Genomic DNA, 20,986 nt, shown 5'->3' with positions numbered 1-20,986 from the left:
AAGTATTACATAACTTGACATAAAAGTGGTCTATTGGTTTACACCTTCCATATACTTATGTGCAGAAAATGAAAAGACTGCTGGACAGCGAACTCTGAGCAAAGGGAAAGTGTGGCCAACAACTGGCAGCTGTTTGTCACAGAGATTAGCCCGTCTCACATGGTATGCTCTAAAACAACTTCTTGGAGGATTCTGACATGACTGAACCAGGATACTATGTGTAAGCCCAGTTGAGCCCCTGATTTAATGGTGGATCTCGACCTTTTCTCAGATCAGGCATTTGCCCTGGATTTTAGAATAGTTTAAATTAGATGTTCTTCTGAGCATCTTTTTGTAAAACAGAGGTATCAGATTAATCAAATCTTCTACTGTGGCTGTGTTATGGTACAGACTGCCACTTTGGGGCAGCCTATTTTCATCCAGCTCTCAAAACGAAGGACAAGCACGATATCCATCCAAAAATCATTTTTATTATTAACATAATCTTCCCATTGAGCCAAGTGGGTTTATAATGCATAAGGAATGTCGGTAAATATTCCGTCTTTAGCATCTTTTTACATATTTCCATTGATAAATAAACTCTGAATTCACATAAAAAAGTTAAACTTAAATAACTAATATTTTCTTTTCATTTCTTCTTCTTCTTCTTTTAAACAGGCATACATTGGTAAAATATAAATATTCTTGTACACAACCTCTCTTCTAAATAAAGGCAATAACAATTAGCTACACATCACAGTTATAAACAACTAAAAACATAAACCTTTCGGTTAATTTGTCTGCCTGGACTACTGCAGAGATGGAGCACAGCAAATTTCACATTTTGATTCCGGGCCCAGAGAGGTTGAAAGACATGAAGAGAACGGGTCTTTGACAGGCTTGGTTAAAAATAGGCTGCTCTGCCACTGAATTTTAACTCGAATCTATTATTCTACAGTTGGTGTTTGATTCTATTTAAAGTTTTACATAACACTCAGATGTCACCTAATAAAACATGGCACAATACCCATTTGAACAATAGCGTCAGGCTTTAAAACTACTATGGGGCGAAGATGTAGGTGATACACGGGTGGTGGCATGTGTGTGGTTCCCCCACACTTCTGGTTAGTTATTTCTCTGCATTAACAATAAGATGCTGTATCACTTCCATAGTCAGAATCCCCCACAGTAATGAGCAGATTGCCTGTTTTGTTGCATTACCTCTCAGCCCTTTGAATCAGGAGGAAGGCTTACGCAGCATGCTTCCCAACATTCTCACATGATGATTCATCAATTTACCAGGACAGCCTTTCAGAGGACTCGAGGGATGATGGTGAAAGGGACAATGGGGCTGCTGGCCTCGAGCTCCAGCGCTGTCAGGAAGCACTCTGTTGCCGCATCGTCATTGCCCTGAGCTTGCAAAACCACCCCGAGGCCATTCCAAACCTCATGGGCCGTGGAGTTCACCTGGACAGCGTCCCTGAGGATCTTCTCGGCCAGGCTGTACCTTCCAAGCTGGTGAAGTATCAAAGCCTGCATTGAGCAGAGAAAAGAGTGCCATGGAAAAGAGGTTGAGGGAATGGCAATGAAATACCGCAAATTTTAAAAAGAAGAGCACATTCTTCAGAAAGGGCAAATGAGAAGACCACGGCAACAAGGCTGTGCCGTTACCAAATCCCAAAATATTTGGATTCTGCGCTCTGGGCAGATTCTGTAAGAGGAAGAGCACATGCTAAAATGGAAAATGAATGGAAGATGTGTATGTGCAGAGCTTGAGCCTCCGTTGATTTAGCTGAGAGGAACTCTTAAAGGGCAAGTGTAGGTGTGCAATCCTGGAGGAAAAGGCAGCTATTCAAGAGCATTTCTTGCAATTTTCCATTACAGTTAAGACAAGCAGTATGCATTCTTTGTCAACACACAAATAAATAGTTCAGCTGTACACATTAATGTGCAATTAATAGATTCAGTGGAAGGGAAGCATTCCACCTCTGTGTCAAGCAATTGGGAAGGATGCCCCCATAAAGCAAGATTATTTTTCCCAATAGGAAGTTTCCTCTTTGGCATTCTCAAATAAGGGCAAGCTTTTAAACTCCTAGAATAATGAGATCATCAACCTATTAGTCAATTGAGGACTCCTTCCACTTCAAATTCTGGCAAGTAGAAGCTAGCCTTTTGAGAAAACAAACAGAACAGCAAGTGGCTATAAACTATGCATTGTAAACAGAGAAAACAAATTAAATGAGTACCGTATATCGCGGCGTATAAGGCGACTCGGCGTATAAGACGACCCCCCAACTTTTAATGTGAAAAAACAGAGTTTGGGGTATACTCACCCAGCCCGGGATCCATGGCTGCTGAGGCGGTGGCAGCGGCGGGGAGAGCGTCCCCCGCGCCACACAGGAGATTTCCGCGCTTGCCGCCCAAGCGCACAGCGGCCCCCATGGCTGCTGAGGCGGCGGCAGCGACGAGAAGCTCCCCGTCGCCGCAAAGGAGGCCTCCGCGCTTCCCGCTGAAGCGCAGGACGGCCTCCACGGCTGCTGAGGCGTCGGCAGCGACGCCTGGGGCAGCGGGGAGAAGCTCCCCGTCGCCCCAAAGGAGGCCTCCGCGCTTCCTGCTGAAGCGCAGGACGGCCTCCACGGCTGCTGAGGCGTCGGCAGCGACGCCTGGGGCAGCGGGGAGAAGCTCCCCGTCGCCCCAAAGGAGGCCTCCGCGCTTCCTGCTGAAGCGCAGGACGGCCTCCACGGCTGCTGAGGCGTCGGCAGCGACGCCTGGGGCAGCGGGGAGAAGCTCCCCGTCGCCGCAAAGGAGGCCTCCGCGCTTCCTGCTGAAGCGCAGGACGGCCTCCACGGCTGCTGAGGCGTCGGCAGCGACGCCTGGGGCAGCGGGGAGAAGCTCCCCGTCGCCGCAAAGGAGGCCTCCGCGCTTGCCGCTGAAGCGCAGGACGGCCTCCACGGCTGCTGAGGCGTCGGCAGCGACGCCTGGGGCAGCGGGGAGAAGCTCCCCGTCGCCGCACAGGAAGCCTCCGCGCTTGCCGCCCACGCCCAGCCCGGGCTCCATGGCGGCTAAGGCAGCGGTTGCGGCTGGAGCGCCGGGGAGAGGCTCCATGCAGCCAGTGGCGGGGCGGAACTCCGGGTCATGATGTTGCCGGCGTACAAGACGACCCCCGACTTCAGAGAAGATTTTTCGGGCTTAAAAAGTCGTCTTATACGCCGCGATATACGGTACATAAAGATCACTATACACTATGTATACTAAGAACCACCCCCCTTATGGCAGAGATTTTCAACCTTTTTGAGTCCACGGCTCCCTTGACCAACTACATTCTTTCTCACCCTTTTTCAAACACCCTTCCTTGTGGAGTGTTCCCCCAGCCTCCTCTCTTCTTCCCTCTCCTTGCGAGTTTTCCAGGCAGCTGCTGCTGCCACCACCTCTGGTCTCTGAGCTGCCCCCAAAGAGAGCTGCCTGGGACTTGTCTGTCCATTCCCAACAGCAAGGACTGGCGGAGTGGCTGACTGGGCTCCCTCACCTGCTTACTTGCTTACTCTGAGGCCGCCTCAGCTCCTGGCAAGTAGCACCCCTGGCCAGCCCCAGAGGCACCATTCACCTGGGGCGTTTGTAGCCAGGGCTGCTGCAACAAACACCCGTGCAAGCCTTTGGGAGGCAGAGAAGTGAGAGGGCCTCAGAGGAGGGAGAGAAGGAAAGAGGGACAGAGTCCAGTGTTGCCCGCAGCACCCGAGGGTGCCCCGGCACACTGGTTGAAAACAACTGCTCTAAGGTACATAGAGGTGACATTTCCCATTCTGTTGATTGTTCTTAATGAGCAGAATGTACTTTAGTGAGCTGTGTTTATACACAGTATACCTTTAAATAAAAAGAGTTCTTTTCAGCCAGCCACTATAGCTAAAGCATCATTATAATTTATTTATATTTCAGAATTCAACCATACTGGATAACTAGCATTTTTTAAAATAACAACGCGTTTATAACAACTCTGTGATGTGACTATGCTTGGAATATTAGTATTCTAAATTAGTATTAAGGGGAGGGGTATTCCAGCTGTATCAGTTGCACATACAGAGAAAGGTACAGGTTTCATACCGACTGCGAGGGCAAGGTTAAAAGTATATCAGCAAATAAATGAATCCAGACATCTCCTCCTCTCTAGGGATTTTATTGTCTATCTAACGGATTAAAAAGGTAGCAGGAGTAGCATGGCTGCTTCTCTAAAGGAAGCATGAAATGATCCAGGAAACTATTTATTAGTGCTTTCGTTTGAAGAAGGGGCATGTGTGACATTTAATCTGTTTATTCTAATCAGGCAAGTGCTTTGGGCAAACGAGATAAAATCTTAAAAGTGGCATTCAGATTCGAAAATATGAATTTAGTAAAAAAAACAAACCCAAGAGGGTTTTAGAATGCAAACATTCCTTGCTAATCCTTCCTCTCTACCTGACTCACAATTAATGAACTTTGCATTCAAATAATAAAAACTGACAAAATTAATGGGTACTCTACTCAAACTATATTTTTGTATCAGTTAAGGCTATTACCCCTTCATGGATCACTGCCTTGTCGTGGCGAAGGGGCTTGAATTACTCAGGGAAGCTATGGACAGGTCAAGATGGACAGGTCATAGTGGAGAGTTTGGACCAAACGTGATCCACCTGGAGGAGGAACTGGCAAGCCACTCCAGTATCCCTGCCAAGAAAACTCCATGGACAAAGACAACAGGCATATAAAAGTTATGACGCTGGAAGATGAGCCCCTCAGGTCGGAAGGCGTCCAACATGCTACTGGGGAAGAGCGGAGGACAAGTACAAGTAGATCCAGAGCTGATGAAGCGGCTGGGCCAAAGCCCGAAAGGATGCTCAGTTGTGGATATGCCTGGAAGCGAAAGGAAAGTCCAATGCTGTAAAGAAAAGTAACATGAGTTTGGCCAAACTGCGGGAGGCAGTGAAGGATAGGCGTGCCTGGCGTGCTCTGGTCCATGGGGTCACGAAGAGTCGGACACGACTGAACAACTGAACAACAACAAAGGCTATTGGAATTTAATATCCATTCTACATTCAAACACATTTTTTTTTTTTACATTATTGGGTATTAGTGATCCTACTTTATCTAGGGTCTTCAAGAATCCCTCTGGTCAATGGCAAAATTACGGCTTATTCAAATAGTTCTAGATTCTACATCTAATATTTTGGGCAAAACTTCACCAGATAATTTATTTTGAGTTCTTTTATTGGTGGATTATTGATAAATATAAGGAAGCACCTCTCTCTCCCCAGGTCCAAATCCTAAATATGCCAGGGGAGGGCTATCAACAAGATATTATTTGTTTAGAGATGGAAGGTTTTCAAAACATTTACCGGTACTTGTTTCTCTTCTGAAGGAAAAAGAAAAGGAAATAATTTTTTGAAAGTGAAGTTGGCAAGTCCTCACAATAAAAGAATTGAAAACTGAACTAGACAGTGGAACACTGTTTGTATGCAATGTATGTCTTGACTACGTTATTACGTTTGTTTTTCATGCCTGTTCCTGCCTATTTGATTGTACAATGCAAACTCTCTAGTATATTACATAAATGCAGCTGTGCTATAGTGAAAAGTCCAGTCCTCACTGTTGTTACCCTCCTGCCCTGTCGCCCTCAAACAAACCTTGGAGCTAAGGTGTTGAATTGCTTTCCGTTGCTGCAAAACTCTTGTTGCTAAGGGGGAAATGCTCTTCTGCTTGACAAAGTGTTTTCAAAAGGTCAGCCGTGGTTGTTGCTACACGCTGAACTTTATTTTGCTCCAAAACAACGACAAATGAATGCATGAAACAAATTAGTGCAATTCTAGAAGTCTTTAAGAAGAAAGCAGCTCCTTGCAGAAGAAAGAAAAGCTCTGTAATGAGGAACATTTGAAATGGCAAGAGGGTATGGTTTGTTTTAAGCTGCAGCGCTCCAGAATGACAAATGTGTATTTTAAACATGACAATCAACTGATGTTTCCACTCATTTCAAGTAAAGTACCGGTAATTAAATCAATTTCAAAAGAAATTAAAAGGGACCTAGATATATTTAAAGCAAAGAATGTACAAGTGCCGTTTTAGGTGCACCATTGGTCTAACTGGGCATGAGGATGCTTGCTGCGTTAAAACTCATCCTAAATTCATACTAGCCATAACAGCTCATATCAAATGAAGAAGAGCTGGAGTAAAATAAAAATATACTTCTATTTTATTGTTATTGAATTCTAAATCATTCTCTTTCTTGCTGAGAAATCTTTGTTTATTCCTTTAATGCCATGCTGATAAATGGAGGCTCATGCTGCTTATAAGAAAACATTTGCCTTCCCCAGCCTCAAGCCCTTCAGAGGTTGTCAGATATTACAACTCTGCATGGTCCCTGACCATTGCTGAGGCTGAGGGAAGCAGTAGAGAAAAAACACCAGGAGAGTACCAGCTTGGTGGTGGTGGTGGTGGAAGCAGGGGCGTATGCCCTGGTTGCCCTCAGTGAGGGGGGTGACATTTGGCGTGGCGCGCACCCGTGACTCCCAAGCCTACCCCGACAGGGTAAGGGGGGAGCTGTGCCGCTTTGCCGGTGGCATTCCCCCCAACCCCCTTCATTTTGACTGCTTGGGGGAGGCTTGGGAGTTGCGGGTGGGCAGCACACCGAATGTCCGTCATGGGCGGCTCGCTCCGTCCCCGGCTGTAGGGTGCATGCGCCACTCTGGGTACCCGAGCAGCTATCCTACGCCTGGGAGGGCACCCTCCGCCTGCCCTGGGCAGCACAGGCATATGCTCCACCACTGCGGGGAAGCCGAACTATTTATTTACTTATTTGCTTGAAATGTTTACAGCTCCTGAACACCTTGGGAGTTGAACGCTCTGGCTCCCGAACGATCGGAAACCGCAAGTTTTCCAGTTTTTGAAAGTTTTAGAAGTCGAGCGGACTTCCGGAACGGATTCTGTTCGACTTGCGAGGTATGACTGTATAGGCTGTCCTAAAGCAGAGGCTTACAACAAGGAAACAATTCGCAATTAAATAACAATATGGTAAATATGCTACAGAAGAAAGACAAGTTGCAGAGAATTTATTTATTTATATTTTTTAAAAAATCTTAAATACAGTAGATTAAAAGGCCTGGGAAGATAAAAAGGCCTTCACTTGGCAGCGAAACACCACCAAAGCAAGTGTCAGGCAAGCTTTTCTGCTGGGCATGATTCAGCTGATGTATCTTATCGGCCTAAAAATTGTGAATGCACAAAGTAGCACAACAGTATACATCTTTTTGACTTTGCAGCATGGGCAGGTTGAAAAACCAAGCCCTGTGGCCTATTTTAACAAGATGTGTAATTGGCCTGCAGTACTGCCTCCAGGTTCCTACGGCAAAAGAACAGAAGACCAACTGCTTGCCACCCTTAGATATCTATTTCTGTTTAAATCATAACACTTCTCTTCAAATGCAAGTTGCATCCACCCACACAACTCAGCTGCATGAGGCCTGAGTCACACACAGTTTTAAAATGCATCTCTGCAACAGGTCAGAGCTAGGAATTCGATCGCAGCAAAAGGAAAAGGGAAAAAACCTTTATTTTTTTCAGGAATCCAGCTGCACCGAAAAGCCAGTTTGTACAATGACAAACTGTCACTAATACTACCAGACAGACAGTTTCCCTTGGCCTCTTTTTAAATACATCCTGCTTTTACATAGGTTTTCTTGATCAACTCCAAAGCTCAAGCACATCATTTTCCTGCTTTTTGTCTCATTGCTCCATTTATCACCCTACCTCAGCGGGACAGTTATTCATTTTTTTCTCAGTAACTAACGGCTGGCACAAAATGAACATGGTGGCGGCGGCGGCAACAACAACAACAACAACTGTATACCACTTATGTGCATTTGGATGAACATTTCTGCAGCTTATGAGAATGCTGGTGCTGTAAAAAGGCTGCCCGAAAAAGTGCCTGTATCTCTCTGTGTACACACAACACAGGGCCCTCCATGAAGTGTGTGTTGCTTTCAGTGCTTTTTTTCTAAAAAATTTTTTAGGGGTACGCTCATTTTCCTACTTGCATTGAAATACTGATGAGTCGAGTAGGAGAATTATATTTCCACATTGGCACAACTTCTGTGTCCTTCATTTCTAAGCTTATTTTCTCACCTCCTGCTGGCCCTGCTGTGTATTTTATTTTATTTCATAGGTGTACAGATTCAACTGAGTAGCTGTTTTTAATTAAAAGCAACAAAACAAAATGAGATACGATGTTTTCGCTTTCTAGTACAACAATGGTTACTTAAAGATAATACTGGTTACTTAAGTCATCCTTCCCCAGTATAAGCAGAAATAATTACAGAGAAGCATTTTCAATCTGATATGAATTTAACATTTAATCAGAGGAAGAAAAAAGTAAATAAAAAAAAGATGATTGAGCTTTGTTTATGCAGAATAGATCTCTGGGTGACTTGCACTAGACCACCAAGGATTTCTGTTTAACAATAGAAATAACCTTTCTTTCTTTTTTTCAAATTAGGCTACTGAAACAAATAAATTGTTGTTGTTGTTTTTAAAAAAACCTGTTTTGTATCTTTTACAGGTATTATACAGAACAAAGTAAATGGTGTTTTCTGAACGGAGGGGGATAAGGAATCTTGACTATGAGTCCTGGAAGACCTGCTCCCTTACATGCCTTTTTCCACCAGGCCTGGGAGGGCAGGGCCTGGACTGACTCCAGCTGCAAAAGCTGAGCCTGCTGAACAGAATATTGTCCAGGGGTTTTTGTTTGGGGGTGGGTGTTGCTGTTAATTTTCTGTATTTTCATTTTGTTAATTTTCTGTATTTTCATTTATGTGGCAATTTTTCGATTTGGTTGTGTACTTTTTGATGTTTTGTTTATGACTACCGGTACTTTTGCTATGTTTGCAGTCAGATAATTTTTTTATATGTTGTAAGCTGCCTTGAACATGGTTTTAGCTTTGGAAAGGCGGAATGCAAATAAAATAACTGACTGAAGAATGGATTTTTGTGTGACAGTTCTAGTACAACACCCCCCCCCCAAAAAAAAAAAAAATTGGGCAGAAGAGGTGCTCTGGGCAGAAGAGGGCGTCTCTGCCCTTTTTTCAAAGCCACTATTTCAAATTTGCAAGAACAACAGACAACACGGTAATATAGCAGGATGTATAGAAATAACACAAACCGTGAAAGTATTCAATCATGTATATATGTGCAACCGGAGGGGATGAAATACATAGCAAATACTAATGTCTCTGAAGAGCCGGATAAGGCTTAAAAAGTGCAACGTACAATGTGCAAAGAGTCCAATGTAATAAAGTGCTAAAGTCTCTCAGGCGTCCTCGTCTGTCCTCCGACGGGCGGCTAGCTTATGTTATCTCCGTTTCACTGGTATAGTTTCTTCAAGGGACGGACTACATCTTAAATAATAATTATAATGCACTCTGTGAGCATTAACATATCCCCTTTTTTAACAATAAGTAAAATAATATCTAAAAATTACTCACCAACATGTTCATACACTAAACTTAACAAGGCTGAGACGCTCACACACCTCAACGGTTCCTGATTGGCAAAGCTAAATTCATCAGTAAATTACAAGGTTAAATACAAGTCTTCAAAAACCATCAATCATGACAGTTTAGTGTATGAACATGTTGGTGAGTAATTTTTAGACATTACTTTACTTATTGTTAAAAAAAGGGATACTGATGCTTTCAAAAAGTTAATATTCAAAGTCTTAGTTTTGTGCTAGTGGTTCAGCATCAAGGTCATGCGTTCACAACCACAAACTTTTTTTTTTTTTTAAATGAAAGTTGGTACTCCAAATTCCAAGCTGACTCAATGGGAGAAGTCACAGCCTGGGAAAGGAAAATGAATGAATTTGAGATGTTTAGGTCTGAAGAATGGGAAAGTATTGTTTCAGAAGACATCTGAAGGCAGCCCTGTTTAGGGAAGTTTTTAATGTTTGATGTTTCATTGTGTTTTTAATATTCTGTTGGGAGCCGCACAGAGTGGCCAGGGAAACCCAGCCAGATGGGTGGGGTATAAATAATAATAATAATAATAATAATTACTGCTGCTGCTGCTGCTGCTGCTGCTACTACTACTAATATCAGAAGGTAGAACAGCTGGATGTTAGCCTAGAGAGAATATTTTGAATTTTTTTTTTATATGTAACTGACAGATGAAAATTGGAAGTTCGTTCCTTCCTTCCTTCCTTCCTCCCCTCCCTCCCTCCCTCTTGTATTCCTCTCTTCTCAGGGTGAGAGACTCCTCGGGAGAGAGCTCCACAAACTGGATGCCACAACCACAAAGACTGTAAGAAATAAGAAGGGAACATCTAGTCCAGCAGTCTGTTCTCACAGTGGCCAATCAGATGTGTATGGGAAGCTCGCAAGCAGGACCTGACTGCCACAAAGCTTTCCCTACTTGCGATCTTTAGCAATGGGCATTGGCATAGCCAAGGAGGGGCAGCTGCCCCCTCCCCAAATCAATAAAAACCAATAAAAATACATAGCAAACTTGAGGTTCTGCTCCCTCAACAAAAGGTCTGCTCCCCCCAAACAAAAATCCTGGCTACACCGATGCCATTGGGTATTCAGGGGCACACGGCCTCAGACAGCGGAAACCGTTGACAGCCATCACAGCCAGCAGCCTTCTCCCCTCTTACCACTTGCCTCACCTCAGATGGCAGAAGGAGAAGCAAGAGCGACTCCCTTGAAAGTCAAGCCTTGGGTAAAGAATATATACTTGGGGTTCTTACTCCATTATTAACTAGTTACATGTAAAACACATTTTTATCTAAAGCGAAAGTGTAAAGAAATGTGCGCACAGCTCTTGGGCTTCCCGTGCATTCTGCTTTCTAGCATCTCCCAAAGAGGACTGCATGATGCTTAAGCTTTTAGCTCCCTTGTAATGCTAACAGGGCCTTTTGTCTCTGTGCTCTTTCAAGGCTGGTGGTTTGCTAATGGTCTGCTTTGCTCCCCTTTTAAAATCTGACCATTAAGTGCTATAAAAGATCCTTTCTTCCAGGTCAAATGCTTTATACGAGGAAATGTGGCTTTTGGGCATGGAAGCTTCCTTTTGGCATGCCTAATCTTTGTCAGCGTAACTTCTCCGCCCAATTTCCTAAGCAAAAGCCCCAAACAATGACGCAGAGCTATATTCCCAAAGACAATGTCAGGGTCTCAATTTGTATGTTCCGGACGCTTCCCTAAAAGCCTTGCTTTCTGAAATAATGCCACAATATAAACTATGGGTAAGCAGAAGACAGGGCATGGGGATCCATCCAAACGCACTCAGAACCCCTCTTCAGACCTTCTTGCTCAACACAGGAAAAAAGGGGATGGAGAGGTGGAAGCAGATCATGGAAGACCGAAGTCAAAATATTGCAGCGTGCAGTCCTCCTGTTCAGTGTTCCTTCCAGGCAGCCATCCTGTCTCCTAGGATGCTCCACCGAAATACCCCCTCTTGCTTTCCCACCCCTAGACACTCTGCATTCTGTGGCCATTGAGTACGCTCAATCCTTACTGGTTTATTTTGGTCTGAAGATTTTTCATACTTCAAAATGCTAGGGCTTCCCAGGATGTGCTGATACCTCACTTCCGTGCATGGATGATGCCAGTTTGGTTACACAAGGGTCCACACTTTTGGAGAACAAGTTCATTATTACACATGGAATTATTTATTGGCCAAGTTTTTCTTTTAGACAGCTTAATTGATAATCGCTAAGCACAAAAAAATCTAAAACTAATGTAAAGCAAAGAGCCAGAATCACTCACCCAAGGGGCACTCCTAGAGAGGAAGGTCTTTGGGAACCTTCTGACATTCACCAGGGAACTTGCCTGGTTAAACAGGTTTAACCAAGAGGAGCCACCACTGAAAAGGCCCTTTTTCTTCTCCCCACTGCTTGTATTTAAAGAAGACCAACTGTCCAGATAAAGGCCTTAACATTTGACAAAGTGAGAAAACACGATAACTATTCTGCTGCATTCTGGTGCAGCAGCTCAGTGCAAGGAAAACAGCATGCTGGATTTAAGTATAGCATCTCACAAGGCTATGCAAATATTACAACTGTAGAACTAAACAGTGACAAAGATCAGAGAGAGAAAACAGATATAGGCAAGCAGCAAAGAAAATTACTACTTTCATTGAATTGCCTGTAGCTCACCCAGTCCTTAAGGGTCATGGGGGGTAACGGAATATAATTTAATCTCATTCAATGTTACATCTTCAGTGCCAGTTTTGTAGCAAAACTGATAATCAGTTCTTAATTAATGTTATAACATTAAATTGCTTTAAAAAGCCTTGAATAGGAGAGCCACTCACCAAATTAAAAGGTACAGTGTATTATCTAACTGAGCAGACACTATAAACACATTGTCAAGCTTCCTTACTTTTTTTTAAGATGCATGTTCTTCTTCTAAAAACAACAACACATGCTATACTTAGTCAAAATGAAGTTACCATCAGTTAATACTCAGGAAATGGCACTGTGACTGAGCATTAGTCATAATTTAAATTGCTAGCTGATTAATCAGTTGATTTACTGAAATTATTAGTTGGATCATTTAAGTTTCTATACATAATTATGTCTGGTTCAGAAATCATGGAACCACAGTTAAAGTGGCCTGTATACTAGGCTAATATTGATACTGATACATTACAAAAAAAATGGCAAGCTGATACAAAATTGGTATGTTGCTGCACCAGTGGGCTGAAATGCAGACATTCAGCATCTCTTTGAATTCTGTGAAATAGGCTATGAGATTAACCCCACTCAATGGACCAGAATGTGGTCTAAATCCCCCGTTAAATCCATATCAACGAAAAGAAAAGAACTCGCCCTGAAACTCACCTACAGGTGGTATCTAACACCAAGAAAATTAGTGCTAATACGCCCAGGAACCTCACCAAAACGCTGGAGAGGGTGCACCTCCACAGGCACATACCTCCACATGTGGTGGGAGTGCCCCAAAATCCAACCATTCTGGACAACAATCATACGAGAAATATGTAAAATAACCAAACAAGTACTAGAAATCACCCCAGAATTGGCCTTACTAAACATCTTCCAAGACAACAATGCCCACTTACACCACAAAGAACTCATAACCCATCTACTCTCAGCAGCCAGAAACATCATAACCAGACACTGGAGAAACCTGTCAGGAGTTAGGATGGACGAATGGTACCAAGTAGTATGGGAAACAGCCCTACTAGAAAAACTCACCAGTAAGCTGAAACTGACACAGGGACAAATAGAAGAAGACGCCTTCACCCCGGTATGGCTCCCCTTTATCACACACACAGCCCAACAAGACAATGACAAGAATCCACTAACAGCATACAAATCGATATGGCTAACCTGATCAAAAACACCCACCCACCCCCCACTCACACAGGAAACCAAAGACCACCACAACCAACCACAAATGAACAATCACATCCTACGCCAACCCCAATCTCTCTCACCACCAAAGGACCACCAGTGAACAACAGAGAACTTGCACAAACAACGCTGACACCAAACCCCACATATATTACGTAAAATAGAAACACCGTCACCCCACCCCACCCATCTCCCCATCCCGCCCACCTTTCCCCCCCTTTTCTTCCTAACGTCTCAACAAACGAAACTGATTTGTAAAAATGTTACATGGAAAAAAATATATGAGAGAGACATTGTGCATACCTTTGTAAATCAAGAAAATCTTGAATAAAAATATTTTTAAAAAATTAGGCTAGGTTTCTTGCATCCTCAAGAATTCTCTGCCCATTCTTTTAAGGCAAAACTATACGTCAGGCTAAATGTGTTATTAATAACTACATAAAGTCATCTGAAGAAGTGTGCATGCACACGAAAGCTCATACCAAGAACAAACTTAGTTGGTCTCTAAGGTGCTACTTAAGGAGAGCGCTAAATATGGTCTGAAGCTCAACATCAAAAAAACTAAGATCATGGCCACTGGTCCCATCACCTCCTGGCAAATAGAAGGGGAAGAAATGGAGGCAGTGAGAGATTTCACTTTCTTGGGTTCCATGATCACTGCAGATGGTGACAGCAGTCACGAAATTAGAAGACGCCTGCTTCTTGGGAGAAAAGCAATGACAAACCTAGACAACATCTTAAAAAGCAAAGACATCACTTTGCCGACAAAGGTCCGTATAGTTAAAGCTATGGTTTTTCCAGTAGTAATGTACGGAAGTGAGAGCTGGACCATAAAGAAGGCTGATCGCTGAAGAATTGATGCTTTTGAATTATGGTGCTGGAGGAGACTCTTGAGAGTCCCATGGACTGCAAGAAGATCAAACCTATCCATTCTCAAAGAAATCAGCCCTGAGTGCTCACTAGAAGGACAGATCCTGAAGTTGAGGCTCCAGTACTTTGGCCACCTCATGAGAAGAGAAGACTCCCTAGAAAAGACCCTGATGTTGGGAAAGATGGAGGGCACAAGGAGAAGGGGACGACAGAGGATGAGATGGTTGGACAGTGTTCTCGAAGCTACTAGCATGAGTTTGGCCAAACTGCGGGAGGCGGTGAAGGATAGGCGTGCCTGGCGTGCTCTGGTCCATGGGGTCACGAAGAGTCGGACACGACTGAACGACTGAACAACAACAAAGGTGCTACTGGAAGGAATTTTTTATTTTATTTTGTTTTGACTATGGCAGACCAACACAGCTACCTACCTGGTACATAAAGTCTTTAAAACAATTTAATAGCAGTTACACCAGGATAGCAGTGTGCATGGAGAATTTAAATGTTCATTCCCAAGCTGTGATTTCATTCCCAAGCTGTGATCTGAATGAGCGCTCCCCCTGACTATGAGTCTTAGGAAAAAGTTTGAAGGAGTTACTAAGGACACTTTTAGCATCATGTGTCATTTGTCCTAGTAAATCGGGAGGGTGGGGCGCTATACCTTGTACATCATTATTATTATAAATGATGAGCTTGGCTTGACCCTCGGACAGAACACTGTTCTCTGATATGCACAATTTGACAAAACATTAAATAAAACAAGCTAAATAAGTCTTTTGAAGAATGCACCTTGTTAGGTGAGTGAAGTTCAACACTAGCACTTGAACCAGATACAAGATGAGCAAATTGCAATGACATCATAAGTTTGGATAGAAACGATTTACTTAGTTCAATGCAATTTGAAACATGAGCATGAAGTCGTTGCCACACCTCTAGCTTGAACACTGCCATTAATTTATATTTTCCAAATCACAGAAGTGCTTCTGTTTAACTGATAAGCAATGGAAAAGAGCATCTTTTCCAACGCTAACACACAAAGGAGACAATAAAATGGAAAGCTCACATGAACCTGCCACCCGCCATTTCATCTTCAAAGGACCACTATAAAAACTGTTTCATTACGAGATGGAAACTTTGCTTCAGTAAAATTTCCAGTAGATTTTTTTTTAAAAACTTAATGGAATTATCTGAACTCTGCCAACAGAAAGAAGAATATCAAACAAGATATTCTGACCACTGGCCACTCTCCTGCTCCTGTATGCTGTTCAGGCATTTCTCCTGACCCCCTCGAGCCAATTTTGGGAAAGGCAGGCTCACTATATATGCATAGATGCTCAGCTGGAGCAGCAAGGAATGTCAACAAGGAATGTTCTTCTGGAGAAATGGGCTCTTGGAGCAGAATCTAACTCATGTTAGCATAATAATGGAGCAGAACTGGGTGAGTTTGTTCAGACGTAAGTAAATGCCGGTTCACACAACAAGGCAGCGTACAGCAATATATACAATCAAATATAATCCACCATCAAAGCAGTACAAAATTACCAATAAAAGTGAATTATTACAAAAGTCCTAGCAGAGACACAAATAAAACCAGCATCCACCCAAAGAAAACTTAGCCATAGGAAACTAGAAACACAGTCAAAAAACCCTCTCTTCAAAATTTTGGGAAGTGTGTACGTAAACCTTATGCTACTGATCTCTTACTCATTGTGTTGTTACTATGAAGATTTGTTATTCCCATTTTACAGACGCTAGCCCTTAGCAAACGCAAACTGTGACTGCTCGCTTGCATGTATTAAGTAAACCCTTGACACAGAAAACATGCAAGTTTTCGGGGCAGCGTAGGACCCAGCCTGCTATAATTGGCAGGGGCCCAAAATGTAAAGGGGGGAAACATAAAGGTAAAGAAAGGCAAGAGGACATGGGGAGGATGGGGAAGAGGGCCACACTCGTCTAAATCTTAGAAATTTGTGTAACGTTTGTTGTGGAAAGGGGGGGGGAGGCTTCTCCCCAGCATTAAGGGAAGTTATCCTAGCCCATTTTCTATCAGCTGAGGACAAGAGTCTCTATGGCGTTCAGAGGAGTCTTTACTGGAAATAGAATAGAAACTGCTTCTTTCAAGTTGAATTCAAGTGGGCAAGGCAGGGGATTTTAATGTATGGCTTTTATTTTAACATAAGTGTGCTGCTTTCTGTCCACCGCCCACGCGCTTTACAAGGTACCTTTTAGCACTTGCCAATGTGCTTAATTATCTCGAACAGCCGGAGAACTAAAAAAGAAAAGAAAAAGAAACCTTCCCCTGTTCTGTGCTCCATTCTGGTGTTTTGCCTTATGTGCTCTTTTTCGGGATGCAGGGAGGAAAAGCCTCTCTGAATAATTTATAGGGGCCTAGGCAGAAACAAGCTCCCACTTTTGAATAAAGACGTTGGCTACAAGGAAGGGATTATAACTTTTCCACCGAGATCTATTTGCAGCAGAGATACTTTTGAACAGCTATGTTAAAATGGGACAGTGGGGTTTTGGTTTTTTTGCGCAGCTAAGCTACATCGAAAAGGCTACTCTGCAATACAATTCTAATGGAACAGATCAAAGATACCATTCCTGCTGGCCGAAAGGAGATTCCCAAACTTGCGCCTCTAACTTCTGAGCCGTCCGCTAATGTCAAACTAGACATGGCATTCCCTAGTCCCTCATGGATGGTTTTAACAAATAAGACAAATAAAACAAGACACTCCCCCACTCCAATAGGCTTGGACTGTGTTGTTGTGGAATGAGGCAGAGAGAGCAGGAATACCTTGCCATCCTGGGGTGCCTTCTCCTAAGTTATTACATTTATTTCTTTATATCAGAGGCAGCCCAAGTTTTGAAAGATTAGCATTCTAGCTACCATCATTAAACGAACTACCGTTTCCAGGTCTTCTTCCAACATTATACCTCTAAGATATCCAAACGAAATTGCTACTAGATCCCTTGGAAGATAATATCAAAAGTCCTGCCCCCCACCTTTTTAATAAGACAGTCTTCCAAAAGATCTGTATTGTAGGACATTCCCATATCGCTGGAAACATATTTGCATTGGGTGTCTTATATCTTTGTCTTGAATTATATATTATATATTGGGAGGTTGTGTGATTTTTGGCACCATCCACATGTTTGAAACTATAGAAGGTGTCACATTTATTAGTGAGAAAATGTAGAGGAAAACCAAGGGAATTTCGCTGTTGTGTCCCAATATTTCAGACTCCCCTTCCTCCGTTAATAGATGTGAAACACACACACAGCACTTAGAAAGAAAACTGATTACAAAACCTGCAACCACTTGAAGAACTGAAAAAGAAAATTGAAATCAATATTAATTTCCATCCACATGAAGCAGAAGACATGAATAGGAAAGAGGTAAAAATCTTGAATTAAGTTGTACCGAAAATCAGATGCAGCGAAATGCCTTATGCAGCAGTTAAATGCCTTATAAGTAATTCATACTGTGAACAAAATCAAAATGAGCATGTCAGCAGGTCCAGTGTTGTACTGCAATCTGGGAGAACAATCAAAGCTACACTAACACCGGTGCAGAACTTACAGCCCACAGCCTAATTAGGCTCACCAAGGCAAGCATGGTGGTTTGGGCTTAGTCAAGCCACACCCACCCAGGCCCATACAGAGCAGGAAACAGCTGGGTACACTTGCCCGGGTCTCAGAGGGCTAAGCTGATGGGGGCGCCATGGACTTGCTGCTTTTTTTGCTTGAGTTTACAACTTCATTCTAACAAGACTCCTGCCTGGGCTTCACACAAGCGCTGCATGGGCCTGCACCCACCTGCCCAAAATCTGGCAGCATATAGGACATGAGCTTTTTGGCAGGTACGACACACAGCTGGCCCAAATGTGGCTTGTAGAGGTTGCTGATCAGCTGATAGGTGTCACTTGCAGAACCCTGCACTTAGTCTTGCATGGGGCTCTTTGATGCTTGCAGGGAGCTGTGTTCCTGTTGGGTTTTCTAAGCACGGAGCAAAAATGGATCACTTGACACCAGGTGATTGAAAGGGGGGACACCCACCTCTTCTGGCTGTCTCATCTCACCTTTCCTGGGTGCCCTGGCTGACCCTGGGGAAGGCCCCTCTGGGCAAAAGGCCACCACTGACAATTTTAAGTTGTGTGAGTCAAACTAGCAACCCCAAGAGAAATGCCCCCTCTACTAGCTGGCGGCGGCTCATGCTGCAACTGTGCTGTGCATGGGAGCAGCACTGGAAGTGATTTGTTCCTTATTTTTTATTTTTACCTATGTGGTTCTGCCCTCTCTTTCTCTTCTTCCACCGCAGATAGCCTCACAACAGTTTTGAGACCAATGCTAGACTGCTCAACAAATTTCTAATTATCCAACTGTTTGGGGCGCAATAATAATATTAATCACAAAGCACTTGACATATGCAAAGCCTTTTCCAGTTTTTAAGTGCTTCGCATGCATTCTGTTGTGTAAACTGGACTTACCAATCTCTGCATACTTTTGACATGCGTTGGGCTGATAGATAAGGCCTCTTCATACCAGCGTTTGGCTTCATCAATATTTCCCCGAAGTTCTGCCACTTGACCTCTCATGTACAGAACGTTGTGAGACATTGGAAAGAGGTTAGCAGCTTCCTGAGTACATGCTGTGGCTTCTGCAGGTTTTCCAATTCCTATGTATACTTCAGCTGTAAGGAGGAGGGAGAGAGACGAATGAATGGTCCTCCCTAATTAATATTCTCTCCATTGATTGTTTTATGGCTAAGTTCCCCAAGGAAACTACCCCAAGCAAAGATTTTCTCTCTCAATTATACATATTCCAATCTTCATTAATTCTCTTGAGACGCCAGCTTTTGTGAATCCAAGGGTACAAAGGGTAGGTTGGGAAAGGAACAAAGGGAAACTTGGGCTTAGCTCTGATGTGGGACAATAATGAGGTCGCATGGGTTGTTTCAGGGCTTTTTCTCAGCTGGAACTCGCGAGAAATCTGTTCCGGCACCTCTCAGGTGGGCGCCATTGCCATTATAAGAGAACAAGGGAGGCGATCATGGTGAGTTCCAGCACCTCTTTTGTGCATGCACACGAAAGCTCATACCATGAACAAATGTAGTTGGTCTCTAAGGTGCTACTGGAAGGATTATTTATTTATTTATTTTGTTTTGTCTAGAAAAATAGTTGTTTCCATATGAAAGATAACCGCCTTCAAACCTCTCCCATCTCTATCCACGCTATTTCTATCTCTGTGAGCGTCTCCTCCCCCATCATTCAGCCTGGACACTGAGGTCCAGCTCCGAGGGCCTTCTGCCGATTCCCTCACTGCAGAGGGCCTTCTCGGTAGTGGCGCCCACCCTGTGGAACGCCCTCCCATCAGATGTCAAGGAAATAAACAACTACCTGACTTTTAGAAGACATCTGAAGGCAACCCTGTTTAGGGAAGTTTTTAATGTTTGATGTTTTATTGTGTTTTTAATATTCTGTTGGGAGTCGCCCACAGTGACTGGGGAAACCCAGCCAGGTGGGCGGGGTATAAATAAAAAATTATTATTATATTATTATTATTACGATCCTTGAACTTTTTTAAACAACAACAACAACAACAACAACAACAACAACAATATGGCCCTGGAACAGGAGAATTCGGACAAAATACATTAAGGATAACATGAACTTTGAGACCCTTTAAAAACACAATGGGTGGGATTCAACTAAACTGTCATGTGTGCTGAATAAGGTCCAGTCACACAATGTGACTCCCACCCACCCACCCACCCAAATCACCTGTATCAGCTCCTGGTTGGGGCAGAGAATCAGGCAACTAGTTCCAAATATTCAGGGGGAAGTTGGACTTTTATTTCTAGGAGAGCAACCCCTCTGTCTACTATAACAACTGCTTTTGAAACCGAGGGACAGTTTCATAAACTGTTAGCAATATGGGATGGGGAAGTGTTCAAAGGCGGGGGTGGGGAATCTGAGGAGCACATGCAAGCCTTTGGGGATTCTTAAAGTAGCTGTCTGGATCCCAGCCCAGTAAGTAAAGATTATTTTAACCAAAGGTGTGAAGGCATATATTAGCACTTCGATCTGCTGGGAACCAGCAGAGGAAGAATAAAGGGAAATCTGAAAAGTTTGATGAAGCCCTTCCAATAATTGCATAAAATTGCATCAAGGACCTCATAAAAGCATTTGATAATATTAAAGCCAAAGTTTAAGTAAATTGCAGCCCAGACTACAGTACAAAATGCCTTGCGATTAGGCTCAGACGGGTACTCAAGTCTGCCTCTCAATGAGTTATTAATGATGAGGGAATGCAAGCAGTTTGTTTCCACTGACACTTTCAGGCATTTTCTCTCCCTCTCTCAAATTCATACTGCTCTGAACTACCTCAATTTTCACAGAAGCAGTAAAGATGCTGATTTATAAATTCCTAATAATAATAATAATAACAATTATAATAATTATAATTATAATTTATTATTTATATCCCGCCCATCTGGTTGGGTTTCCCCAGCCACTCTGGGCGGCTTCCAACAGAATGTTAAAATACAATAATCTATTAAACATTAAAAGCTTCCCTAAACAGGGCTGCTTTCAGATGTCTTCTAAAAGTCTGGTAGTTGTTTTTCTCTTTGACATCTGGTGGGAGGGTGTTCCATAGTGCGGGTGCCACTACCAAGAAGGCCCTCTGCCTGGTTCCCTGTAACTTGGCTTCTTGCAGTGAGGGACCACCAGAAGGCCCTCGGCGCTGGACCTC

The 20,986-nt window shown here is 43.3% G+C and overlaps 1 protein-coding gene across 4 annotated transcripts in view; it reads right to left on the bottom strand.

The window, feature by feature from the left end:
- Positions 1–450: 450 nt before the first annotated feature.
- Positions 451–20,986, bottom strand: part of TTC7B (tetratricopeptide repeat domain 7B) — a 102,874-nt gene continuing 82,338 nt past the window's right edge. For all 4 annotated transcript variants that reach the window (XM_033141195.1, XM_033141205.1, XM_033141214.1 and 1 more), the window contains 2 exons: positions 18,721–18,923; positions 451–1,512 (listed from right to left, as the gene is read on the bottom strand). In XM_033141195.1, the coding sequence (XP_032997086.1) occupies positions 1,291–1,512; positions 18,721–18,923 (425 nt within the window). In that variant the 3' untranslated portion in view covers positions 451–1,290. The remainder of the gene's footprint in view (positions 1,513–18,720; positions 18,924–20,986) is intronic.

This window comes from Lacerta agilis, chromosome 1, assembly GCF_009819535.1.
Source record: "Lacerta agilis isolate rLacAgi1 chromosome 1, rLacAgi1.pri, whole genome shotgun sequence".
Lineage (NCBI taxonomy): Eukaryota > Metazoa > Chordata > Lepidosauria > Squamata > Lacertidae > Lacerta > Lacerta agilis.
Note: the sequence above shows the minus strand (reverse complement) of the source record. Positions and strands in the feature narration are given on the sequence as shown.